This window comes from Podarcis filfolensis (genome assembly GCF_964270895.1).
Source record: "Podarcis filfolensis genome assembly, chromosome: 11".
NCBI classification, from domain to species: Eukaryota; Metazoa; Chordata; class Lepidosauria; order Squamata; family Lacertidae; genus Podarcis; species Podarcis filfolensis.
Window position 1 is genome coordinate 34,236,870 of NC_139613.1, and position 13,257 is coordinate 34,250,126.

Sequence of the window (13,257 nt, forward strand, 5' to 3'; positions counted from 1 at the left end):
CAGCCACATATGGTTGAAATTGTGCAAGTTAAATGTGCATAATAGGCAATCGTACTGTATTTCTTTGTTGGAATGATTTGGAAGACTATGTCAAGCATAAGCAATAAATCAGTTTAAATGTTTCTTAGAGGAATGTGCTTATTACTTTTAGAGGGACATATTTAGGGGAACTGTTATTATGAGTATTTTGCTACTATGCTGTGCATTATGGTTTATTATTATGCTGTGTGAATTATGTTCTTAATGTCGTACACTGCTCTGGGATCATTGATTAAAGGGTATATACAAATCAAATAAATAATAATAATAATAATAATAATTTCATATTAAAACTAATTGTCTAATATGTAAAAAGATATGAAGGTCTCACCACTTTTTGAACTTACTGATCAAAGATTTTTATTTCAGGTTCACTGGGAGCTAAGTAGTGATTCAGATACTACAGATGATTTCCTTTTCACCAGCGGTTCTGCTGTAATTCCTGATGAGCAAAGGACATCTGAGATTGTTATATTCTTATTACCTGATGATGTCCCTGAAATAGATGAGCATTATGTGGTACAGCTTACTTCAGTGGAAGGAGGAGCTGATGTGGATCAGGAGAAAAGCACTTCTGGATTCACTGTTTTGGCAAATGATGATCCCCATGGAGTATTTGCCTTGTATTCTGAAAAGCAGTCAGTGCTGGTGAAGAACGATCTGAGCCGGCACATCCAGATTAACGTAACTCGTCATGCGGGGACTTTTGGAGATGTGATTGTGGAGTACCATGTTTCATCTCCTAGTGAAGAAAGCTTAGTCACGCCAGCCAATACAGTGGGACATCTGCTAGTTAAAGCAGGTTCCAGTTTTGGAGTGAAGACTGTGCCAATACATACCCAGGTCTGTAATTTCTCTTTACCTTGCGAGGTCCTTGAAACTGAGTTGAGTAAGCAGCATAGCAATACTTTGTGACCATTGTCCATTATAAGTTTGGCTGCAACCCAAAGCTTTCTAGAAAAATAAGAGTCCCATTTTCTAGAATCAGAGTGGGGAGGCACCCCAGAGGTCATCTAGTCCAAATCCCTGTCTGGGCAGGAAATCTGCTGTTGTAGCATCCCTGGTCAGTAGCCATCTGGCCTCTGCTTTTTTTAAAAAAAACCCTCTAACTAAGGAATCCACCATCTTTTGATGCTGTCTGTTCCATTACTGAATAGTAATGGATGGTAAAAACTAATAATAAATTTTACCATCACAAAGTTCTTCCTGATGTTAAGTCTTAAACCACTTTAATATGCACTTGTTGGTTTGATTCCTGCCTGCTGGAGCAACAAATTTGTTCCACCATTGATGTGTCAGCCCTTCGAAAATCTGAAAATGGCTATTACATCACCTCTTAATAATCTCTTCTCCTTGCTAAACGCACACAACTCCTTCAATCTTTCCTCCTCTGGGACACATTCCAGTCTGTCAATATCCTTTAAGGGATTGTGGCTGGGACCTTTCAAAGGAAGGGAGGTTTGACATGTGCAGTAGGGAGGGATTGCCTGTGCATTTCCTCTTATCATATGAAAACATTGTCTCCCAAGAAAGCCCTTTCAATAGCAGTCCCTGAATTGTAGTCTTTGAAATACACTTTTTCTATACTCTGTACTAATGGACAAAGAAAACTTGCAATTTAAAATCTTTTCTTAGTGGCAGCCTGTTTCCCATGGTAGAGTCTTTCACGTTCTAGAATCTTGCTTGGTACAGTCTCTGTCCATGAGGAAATATCTGCCTTGGGGCCTGATTATGCTTTCAGCTTTTTCATGAACTATACTGGGTGAGGGTTTGCATGGCTGAACACCTTGCACACTGTAAATGATTAATTATAATTGTATTCTGCTTATAGGCAATAAATAAATACAGAAGATGAACTTAAAACAGTTGTGGCTTGAATATGCTACCATCTGCCATTATTCATAATTTAACATTATATTCTATTATTCTTTTGGGAAAGATTTTAGAAAACAACGTTTAAAACAGTTCTCAATATGAGGATTTCTTGTTTGAATGTCTCACACGTAGTTCTTATTTCCTAGTTGATGACAAAACAGATAAGTGATTATCTCCTTTCAGGTATTTCTCTTCCTGGGCTTGAATTTTACTCTGAAACTGAACAGCGTAACCCTGTTTAATATTAGTGCCAATATTGTGCCTAAAATATTAAATACAACGATGTCAGTCTCTGTCCCAATTCCCAAAGAAGCTGCCAATTCTCAGGTAAGTACAGCCATGTAACATCTGTACCACCAGAGGGCAGATCAAAATTAATGCAGACACAATGTTGTTAGAATTAACTGGCTGCCATATGCTGAAGCATTTGAACAAATTATTTGTAAATGTATCAGTGTAAAAACTGGTGAGGTTTTTGGTTTCAATAGGTGCTTCTATTTACTTGCCGTGCATTTAGTAAGCAGCTTGTGCAAAGAGCAGAATGTAGATTTTTATGGATCAAATACTAATACATTTGGTTTTGAAAAACATGAATAGTTTTTGTTATATGGTTCCAAATTCTATCAACTGCTTCAGGAGATTTTCATTTAGATATCATTAGACTTCAGAGGAGAGGAGAAGTGACCCACTGTATCTTGTTGCCATGTGTATGTGCAAAAAAAAATACCTTGTGCTGATAGTGTGAGAATTAGATGCGTTCCAGAGCCAGATGTAAAAATTCTAGGGTTGTTAAAGGAGTGTATGATGCTGCCAGTAGAAGCAATACTTCATATAGGAATATTTGATCCACAAAAGTATAAATTTACTTTAAGCACCATGTGGCTGCTGCTAAAGAATAACATGTATGTGCAGGTAAAATCATCCATTTCTCACAATAACAACATCTTTCTCCATTTGGGTAGGTTGCCTTTGAGTCTGCTATCTTACGACTTACAAATATTACAGCAGGGACAACCCAAGCAATGATAACTCGGAAAGGAGTGTATGGCTCCATCACAGTAATGTGGAGTTCTGGATATCCACCTGGCTTGATTCCAGAGTTCCTTCAACCAGGCAATATTAAACCAGCTTCTGGTGAGTGCTTCCATTTTGCCCTTTACAAGAAGAACCTGAGATCTTCTACATGCAAATCATATGCTCTACTGTTGGCACCATCTTTTGCTTCATAGAATCTTTAAACCACAAGGCTTAGGCTGTTGATGATTTTGCCCCTTCCAGGCCAGAAGTATGTTCATCACATCACGACCCTGACTGTTGCAGTTTTATTTCATTGGAAGAAGAAAGTTCTTGAGAACACTGGGTTAAAGATTGCATTTTCCTGTTCTATTCCTGGCCCAGACATTTGAGGGAAAAACATATATAACTTTTATTATCTTTAATCATATAGAACTGTAAAGACTGCTCATTTCCTGCTTGCAGTATCTGATGAGAGGATAAAATTCTTAAGAGAGAATGCTGTGTCTTGCCAGGGATATTCAAAATTCAAGTTTTGTGCTATGCTTTTATTCATTAAGGTTTTATTCATATTTGCATATGTTCATTTTATTTTAATATTTGTTAAAAGAAGAGCAACCAAGTCTTTGTAAAGAGGCATACCACCATCTACCAGCAAAATACAGCTTTGTAAGTTACTTTACACTCAAATAAGCACAACATAAATTAACTTCTATTGATATTACCAAACCTTTGTTTTGTGATTGACTGATGAATAGAGACAAATCTGAAACTACGATCTAATGTGTAACTGTCGTTTCTGTTCAAAAATTCAACTGTTCTTTTAGCAACTTCCTTCCTTTCTCTTTTCAGGCATTGTTATTGTTCCTCATGGAGAACCAAACAGGACAATTTCTTTCCATGTTATACCAAATCCAAGTATCCCTGAAGCATTTGCTATACATTTGTCAGCTGTGCATAGCAATGTATCTGGTGGAGCTCATCTGAGGTAAGAAAGGCTATTGGTCAGATGCTATTCAGGAGCTGGACATTGGCAGTAAAAACTTTGATCTCATTTCATTATTCAGTTACTCTTATATCCCCCACTCATTCAAGGAATCTTGACCTGCTCACATAGTAGTCTTCCCTTTGGGAAGCTTACAGAGCCAAACCTTCTAGCTTTGCAAAAACCATTATAACTTGCCTTCCGACCATTCATTACACAGAGATGTGTACATGTGCATTTCTCTATCCGTGTGCCGGGGGGGGGGGGGAGAAATACATATGAGAAAGAACACACAGAGAGAAAATCTCTTTATGAACTAATGTTTCCAGTACAGTGGTACCTCAGGATGTGAACGGGATCCGTTCCGGAGCCCTGTTCGCATCCCGAATGGAACACAAGACGCGACGGCGCGTCTGCGCGTGCGCATGACATCATTTTGATGGTCTGCGCATGTGCGCGTGGCGAAACCCGGAAGTAATGTGCTCCGTTACTTCTGGATCGCCGTGGAGCGCAACCCGAATTTGCCTAACCCGAAGCGTATTTATCCCGAGGTATGACTGTACATTTAAGATGAATCCAATATACACATTTTTTTTTCTTTTTGAAAAATTACATCCAAGTTCTTAGTTGGTTCCAGCTGTTAAAAAATGGCGATGCTCTTACCTAAGGCTGGAGAAAGATTTTTTTCTGATAACCAGAAGTGGTAAGATGAGCTGTTTTTGCTTGTGGTTGTACTTCCTTGTGTAGGTCTTCGCAAATACAATTTTCCCTTTGTTTTTGTTCCAGACCAGGCTTCACCGTTGCTGAAATTGAACCAATGGGAATCTTCCAGTTTGCACCTAACTCAACGAATATTTTAGTAAGGGAAGAAGCACAAATGGTCAAATTGTATGTACAAAGACTTTTTGGCTACCGAAGCAACCTCACAAAACTGTTCTATCAGACCATTGCAGGAAGTGCCAAACCACTAGAAGACTTTGAACCTGTTCATAATGGAGAGCTTGTTTTTGGACGCCTTCAGACTGAGGTTGTGTTTGAAATCTTGATAATTGATGACAGCATTTCAGAAGGAGATGAAATATTTTTTGTGAACTTAACATCTGTGGAAGTTATAGCTACACACCCATTTGACCCAACATGGAATCCACTTTTGAACCTAGAGTTTAGTGTTGCATCAGTTACCTTACTGGCAAGTGATATTGTTATCCATAATGGAATTTTAAGTCTTGGACCAGCTATTATTTACACTGAAGAAGACACCGACAGCAGCACACCCAATGCAGTTCTGATTCATATTAGGAGGACTCTAGGTTTTGTGGGAAATGTTTCTGTCACTGTTAAAACATTTGGTGGAATAAGTGCTCAGAGTGGGACAGATACATTCCCTTTTGAGATTGTCTCTGGGATTTCTAATCTAACCTGGGCAATTGAAGGAGTCGATTTTGAGGAGCTGACTCTGTCTGTTACATTGCTGGAAGGGGAACGAGAAAGTCAGGTGTCTGTCAGCATTCTTGATGATGATGAGCCTGAAGGACAGGAAATGTTTTATGTTGTGCTCTCTGACCCTCAAGGTGGAGCTCAGATTACAGAAGCTGTGGATGAACATGGTTTTCAAGGTTTTGCCACAATTATTATCAAAGGTAGGAGCTTTTTAGTGGAATCAATAAATAAATTAAACACTGTTAAGGTGGTTATTACATTATGCTTACCTAGATTTTAAGAAGTTTTGCTGAATGTTGTATTTTTGTTGGTTTTATGCAAAGTGCTTAGAGAAAAACTGTAGTATTTAAAAAAAAAAAATAGGAACATGCTGATGAGATATACAGTAGGGAAAAGCAGCCCTTCTGGGCTGGGACCAAAATTACAAGGCAAATCAGGGCCATTGTACTAATTTCAAATTTCAAAGGTGATATCAACAAAGCAGCCTGTGTTAGATCAGGGCTCTAAAAACCTTGTGTTGCTCTGGCACTCAGTTTTGCTGTACTCTCTATTTTTCTCTACACTATATCTCTGTTTTTCTATATTTTAATGCCACCCTAGGCCCATGAACCTTGCAATAAGTCAGACTTCCCAAAATGCCTGTAAAACACTGAAGAACTGTGGGTGATTTTCTTTTTTAATGTCCAAAGTTTCAATTAACTTTTTTTAAAAAAAAGTTTTGCACTTTGGTGATAGTATTGTGTACAGCCAAATGGCAAATACCTTTTCACAAGCATAGTCAGTGGGATCACAACATCAAAAATGTCTGATTCTAATGTAGCTTAAACCCCAAAGTGTGTGACTATGTGTACACACAACAGAGTGGATGGGGTAACTCAGTGAGATGCACAGGGTATAAGTATTAATAATAATAATAATAATAATAATAATAATAATTCCTGTGGCAGGATTTCCTTTAAAACAGGAATATTTCAGTTTCTCAATTCATGTTATAATACCTTATAACAATTCATGTTATAATACCTTCTCATTCAGATTCACAGAGATATTTCAGGTTCTGCATGAATTCTTGAATAATGGAACATTGATTGGCAAGTATGTGCTTCTCAATAATTCTGGATGACCCATTTCTCACCCAGGAAATGATCTTCAGAATGGAATTCTGGGATTCAGTGAAGAGGCGCAAAGTGGCCTCGTGCTTGATGAAGATTCCGAAAAGAGGGAGGTGCAACTCATTGTTACCCGGCAACCAAACAGGTGCAGGCCACGGCTGGTAAAAAGGGCTGTCTCCACATGCTGTAATGTGTGTGGTTTTGAAATCAAAGAAACTGCCCTGAGCAGAAGAGGTTCTCATGGAACTTTTATCATAAATCTTTGGCTTTCAAGATGCTCTAATAGTTTACTGCAATTTGGCAAACTTGCCTCATAAATTTAGAATATGATTTAAGTCAGTCGGTCTACCAGAACTGAACAGAAATGAGAGAATTAAACACTCTACCAACCTAACTCATATACATAATAGCTGAGATGTGAAATTAATTTCCTTGCTTTTTGCACACACTTGTGATTTATGGCTTACTTCACTAAGTAAGGTGCAATGGTCAGCTGATTAGGGTTGGAGGTTGTGGGTTCTGGCTTTGCTTCATCTCAGGCTCAAAAGCAGCCTTGCTGCCATCCATTTTTAAGTGGGAATCAAATCAATTGTGCTGGTGGTATTATTGCTATCATTCATTCATTCATTCATTCACCCTAAAGTCCCAGGATAAGTTACAGCATCAAGCTCAAAAGCAGCTAGATTTTTGTGCTATACCCCATCCTGGAACCTTAAGGAAGAAGGGCAGGCAACATGTACAAATTAAATCCAGTTGGCTCCTGTAAGATGTAGCAGACCAGCTTTAGGAAGTAATGCCATGAAGAGAGTGTCTTTCACTTTCTTTGAAACATTTTGCTGTGCAATGTTACATTTGGAATGCAGGAGAAAATGTGGGTGGCTGGGTGGGCTGGCTTTGGTTTTCCGAATGTCTGCCTCTGTTGTTGCGTTTATTCTGGTTTGCTTTGTTGATAGGGCTTTCGAAGATGTGAAAATCTCCTGGCGCGTGACCTTTAACAGAACATCTGTTGTCCTGCAGAAGGATGGCACGGATCTGGCAAATGAACTGCTGGCTGTCCTAGGGGTCGCCACTTGCAAGGCTGGTCAAACAAAATGCACAATTGTTATTGAGATAAAGCCTGATAATGTGAGTACTGGTTATTTCAGATTGGCTGCTTAGAAAGACGGCGTGTTTATCTCCCCTCACTACCCCCCTCAGGGCATAAAAAGAAATAGGGTGTAGCAAGGAGAGGTGCAGGGGAGAAGGTGCTTCCTTGCTGGACCATCAGACTATCACTGAGCTACTGGCCCTGAAACACCATCAGCTCACACTTAGGAAAGGGTCTTATATACTGGGTCTTCTTTGTCATGTTTTCTGTGCAGTGACATCCATGAAATTCCACACATGGACACAAATAACTTTGGGAAATTCTAGAGCTTTAGCCATTGGACTGTTGCTTGCCCCAAAGGCAAGCTCTTGGCTAGCTAGCATGCATACCCTATAGAATAAAATGAATACCTTTCCGGTCAGTTTTGATCCACCATTCTTATAGCAGCTTCCAGGATTGCTATCTAATCTTGTGAAGTTACCTCACTTTTTGAAATTGGTGCCCATACTGTGGCCAAACAGAAATGTTTATAGGAAATCTGCAAGCAGGATTCAAGCACAGAAACACCCTCACCTCTTGTGGTCCCCAGCAACTGGTATTCAGAAGCATTATTGCCTCCATTCATGGAGGCAGAACACAGGCATCATGGGTCGTAGCCATTGAAAGCCTTATCTTTCATCCTCTATGGAAGTCTTTGAACTTAACGCTCAAAGACATCCAAGCTACGCTCCAGAAAGTAAGATCTTTGCAAGTGCTCCTTCTTTGCTTTCTCCCCGAGTACTGCTGCCTTACTGCCCACAGTCTGCCTATTTGTTCTGGGAGTAATAAAGGCTACTTATTTAGCACATGATTTAAAGTGGAATTGTGGCCTTGAAACATTTTTGCTGAAAAATCAGAGATCATTTGACTGCAATTTGGGGGCAGGATGAAGATTGCATATCAAATGTATCCTCCAAAGCCATGCTTTCATAGATTTATAGGGAGCTGAAATGCTTTCAAATATCAATATGTAGTAGAGAATATTTGTCATTGGATTTATTTATTTTTACATGCACTTTCATGTACAAGTGCCTTAAAATCCATTTCATTTTGAAAATTTCAACATTTGGGGGATGTTTCATGCCATTTTCTTTTAAGTGCATATTTAAACCTTGGAGAGAATCATACTTTGAAGCCAAGGATGAAAGGACATAATAGTAGTGCTTGTTACGATTGTTTCAAAGGAGGGGCTCGTTTACTTTCCCAGGCTTGGGATGCTAACTGCAATGACTCTCCTGCCAATGTGTGATATGAATGGCTTAGATGAGAGATGCACAGGAGATCCTGGAAACAACAACCTCAGATTCCAAAGAGCTGCTGTATATAAGATGACAGACATATTCATGCAAACTGTTTTCAGGACCAGCCTGTCTCAGAAATCTTTGGGGAGCTGATCCCTTGATTTGAAATGCATGATATACAAATGTATTCTCTAATAGAGCAAGACACGGTTCAAAAGCACATTTAATGATGTTCCTTTTGGCATCAGTATTTACAGAGTTCTGAGTATCCTTTTGATTTTCAGGAACCTGAATTTGAAACCTATTTTTTCGTGGAGCTCTACGAAGTGGGTGCAGGAGCAGAACTGAACAACAGTGCCAGATTTGCCTACATAATAGTCCCAGAAAGTGACTCTCCTCGGGGTCTGATCTACTTTGCTGTGGGGTCTCGTTTGGCTGTGGCCCATAAGAAGACCACTTTAATTAGTCTTCAGGTGATTAGAGATTCTAGCACAGCACTTGCCACCTCAGTTGGCTACAGTACTCAGGTAGGACTAATGCACGAATGTATATACTATCTTCATTTATTCTCTAATGCAAAGAAAAAAGTTAGCAGGTGTTTGATTTTTGCAAAAGTTTTATGATACAAATTACAGCAATAGCATGCTGCAGCATGGATTTCTTCAGGGCTATTTTCCTAGAAAAAGAGGTGCCGGAACTCACCATGAACACCTCCCTCGTTCTCTTATAAATGGCAATGGTGTCCACCTGAGAGGTGCTGGAATTGAGTTCCGCTAGTCCCAACTGGAAAACGCCCTGGGTTTCTTTCCCTTATTATTGGATGGTGAGATAGCGACTGTTACACATCATCCAGGACCTTCATTGCTAAGCTGGGGCTTGAGCCAAGGTCTCCCTAGTCTACATCTCATACTTCATCAGCTATGCTATGCTGACACTTGCAAGAGTAAATTGTGACCTGTGTCTCACTGAGCTCAGTTGTAGTGACTCTCTTGATTTTGAATGGGAGCATTTTGACTACCATCAGGTTTACCACTCAGAGAATGAGTTTGATACCAACCTATAGGATGATGGTCTGATTCAGTGCAACATAGTTTCAAATGTTCTGCTTTGTTTATTAAATGTCCTTGAGTTATTTTTGCACACTTGCTTTGTCGCTGTGTGTGTTTTCTGGAGATACTATGTTATACAACTGTGTGCATGCTATTTCACAGCATTTTCACAATGTCATGACACTAATACATAAGAATCAAACTATGAAAATTGCAGGTTGATGATCATTTGCCTCATTTAGATCACACACTCTGCAACCTCCATGGTCTTAACAAGCATGCATGGCAGATTGCCAAAGCATGAAGGAGATTAGGGAAAGGAAGTCAAGTAGGAGGCAGGAAGAACAAGGAATTTGCCTTGAGATCCTTATCCCCATTCTCCTCTTGCAAATAGTTTTAGGTGGTTTTTTTATTATTAAAAAAAAATCACTCCCCACTTCCTTCATTCTTGCTGGTCTCACTGAGCCATCTGGAAGGGGCAAATAAACAGTTGTTTCTGCCAGTAACTGACAGGCAATGACTTTGTTCTCTAACATGTCACTTCTCATAAGTAACTGCACTGGTTTACTTAAGGAAGAATAGGCAGTTCTGTTTGGAACTGGTTTAAACCGACTTTTATCCAGCATGGCTGAACTATTACAATTTTTAGTTGAGCAGGAAATGTACTTTGTTAATCATCATTAAGAGCAGTGGCAACAGTTGCCCCCATACTCTGGTGGAGTATCGATGCTACACTTCTGTGCCAAGCTCATCAATCAAATCTTGCTAATCCCCATTCGACATGTGTTCTGGTCCTGTCTTCTCCTGACGCAGACCACACAGTTCAGAAATATGTATTTTACAACCTAGCCTAACATGATACATCACTGACTAGCCAGCCTCAAACCTAGCACTTTGTTAGAAATACTTTGCCAAACACATTTTCCAGCATCATCCTGATTAATTTCATTTGAAGTCAAGATAAAAAAATATGAAAAATGCATTTTAAAATGTTCATAATTTGAAGCAAACCTGGCTTTGCACAGTATTTCTTAATCCTTACCTAGAGCTTCCTTGCTTATTTATTTATTTATTTATTTATAGGAGCTGATAAGACCTGAAGCTCTTGGCCGCATAATGATATCACCAGCCATTTCTGGGCAAGATTTTGCCAGATCTGAAGGAACGCTGTCCTTTGCATCTGGGCAGAGAGATGCTGTTCTGGATATAACACTCACTCCAGATACTGGATCCTTAAATCCGTTTCCTAAACGTTTCCAGGCTGTGCTTTTCAATCCTACTGGTGGTGCCAGAGTTGATGACATCTATGGTATTGCCAACATCACCATTGTGTCTGATTCAAACTCTCAAGCAGTCTGGGGTCTGGCTGATCAGTTGTCCCAACCACTTGATGACATAATTTTGAACAGAGTCCTCCAGTATTTAAACATCAAAGTGGTCACAGAAAGTACAGAAGAGCAGCTTGCTGCAGTGATGCACATAATTGATAAGGTACATATGCAGATGTTCCTTTGGCCATGATGAATGGGCCCTAGATTTAGGCATGGATGCAACAACTCCTTGGGGGATGTAAGCTGATGAAAATGATAAACAGCAGCCATGGCTCTGTGGGGGGAAATGTTGCTTTGATTCTGAAAAACAGAACTGACTATGAGTCTTCTGTAACAAGAACATACTAGGAAGGTATTTGCCAGCCTGCTTCTTATATGAAAGCTGTTGGTTCAGATGCCCAACTTAGATAGTAAGTTGGGATGGGCAATACTGTATGCTGTGATAGAGCCAGTATTCAAACGTGTAAGGGAATTTGCACTGGCCACTTGAGGGAACTTAAGGTCGTGACCCTTATATAGGGGGGAAAACTTAACTGTAATCATTGGGGTTCACCTCCAAATAATGTCTTTAGGATAAGAGCATTAGTTGGCTTTGTCTTGGAAAATCTTAATTCTAATAAACTAGTTTGGGTATGGAAGGAAAGTGTGATTGCTACCTGTACACATGGAATAATTTTTATTCTTTGACCAATTTTTTGTTCCCTAAGATAATATCTGAGGGGGAAAAGCAGGCACTCACTGATAAAAACCGAAGTCTCTTGTATGAGATCCTCTGTGCGCTTATTAACCCAAAACGCAAGGATACTCGAGGCTACAGCTTCCTTGCTGATGTTACTGAGAAATTTGCCTTTTCTCTTCCTATTGGAGTATTGTGTGGATCGCAGGGTGAACGGTAAGTCTTTCCACATGAGCCAGGAATATTTCTGAAATTGAACTGGATGTTGATGTCCACTTGGAATTCTGTCTATGCGTAATAGCCCTGTGGAACTAGAGATCTTAATATGTGAAGTGAGCAGAATAAGCTCTTAAAAAAATCTTGCATTCTGTGATATAAACTACACATGATTGTTTTATTCAAATTGACTGATATGATGAATTGATCATATACAGCTCTTTTCCTGTCGTATTATCAAAACTTCTGCGTTAATGCTTGGAGACGTATTAGTAATTAATAATATATGAAAGATCCAGTTAATAGGCCAATAATAGGATGACAAAGGCATTAAGACAAGCATTATCCAGCACATGTTTCTTTCACAGGTAGCAAATGGCTTTTCCATTTCTTGAGTGTGTTGCTCCTTTTCTGTTTTAACAGAGGCAAAACCATCCTTGACCATTGCCCTTACATTGTCATAATGGCCCATCACTGGTATCCACAGCAAATCAATGGGCACAGATTTGATGGAAAAGATGGTGATTTCATTAGAGTTCCTGAACATTTGTTGGAAGCTTCTCATTCTGAAAATGAAAATTGTAGGTTCATTCAAGTCACTGAGTATAGTAGCCAGCAATGGTTTATAATGGGTGACAAAGGAACTGCCCTAAAAAATAAGGTATTATTTTTATTTTTATTTAATTGTTTCTAATCTAAAAAGTTTAAAGCTGCTTATATGGAGCTGCCAGGAATCTCCTGTCCAAGCATTGATCAGGTCTACACACTCTTAGTTTTGCTGCTGCTATAAGATTAGTTGCTCCCTGCTTTTAAATTTAGACATGTGTTCGGGGTTTTTTTAAAAGTGCTTAATATAGTTACCATCTGGAAAAGCAACCATATTAATATGGAGCAGAATAAACACAGAGACTATGGTTGTTCCTTTTTGTCTTTAGCGATATGTTTGTATAGCATAACAGCCTTATTTTAGAGCAGGGGTTTTTTGAACGTAATTGTATCTAAACAATAACTGACCTGTATGTTTGGCCTTCACATGACACGTGGCTAGATAGAGTTTGGCAGGTAGCCCCATCAGAAAAACTATCTCACCATACCAAGTTTGCAAGGGGCAACACACAAAAAGACTGGTTCTGTGCTTTATGGCACCCATTCT

General features: G+C 39.3%; 1 protein-coding gene across 5 annotated transcripts in view; it reads left to right on the forward strand.

Moving 5' to 3' along the window:
- ADGRV1 (adhesion G protein-coupled receptor V1) overlaps window positions 1-13,257 on the forward strand; it is a 234,284-nt gene that overhangs the window by 110,418 nt on the left and 110,609 nt on the right. For 4 of the 5 annotated variants that reach the window (XR_014539750.1, XM_083576416.1, XM_083576417.1 and 1 more), the window contains 11 exons: window positions 409-882; window positions 2,098-2,241; window positions 2,877-3,048; window positions 3,781-3,916; window positions 4,700-5,553; window positions 6,493-6,610; window positions 7,419-7,590; window positions 9,117-9,359; window positions 10,965-11,372; window positions 11,920-12,104; window positions 12,528-12,765. Coding sequence is in view for 4 of the 5 variants with exons in the window: in XM_083576416.1 (XP_083432542.1) it covers window positions 409-882; window positions 2,098-2,241; window positions 2,877-3,048; window positions 3,781-3,916; window positions 4,700-5,553; window positions 6,493-6,610; window positions 7,419-7,590; window positions 9,117-9,359; window positions 10,965-11,372; window positions 11,920-12,104; window positions 12,528-12,765 (3,144 nt within the window). In the remaining variant the exon portion in view is untranslated. Of the gene's footprint in view, window positions 1-408; window positions 883-2,097; window positions 2,242-2,876; window positions 3,049-3,780; window positions 3,917-4,699; window positions 5,554-6,492; window positions 6,611-7,418; window positions 7,591-9,116; window positions 9,360-10,964; window positions 11,373-11,919; window positions 12,105-12,527; window positions 12,766-13,257 lie in introns of those variants that run through there. The other variant, XM_083576419.1, reaches the window with a different exon arrangement.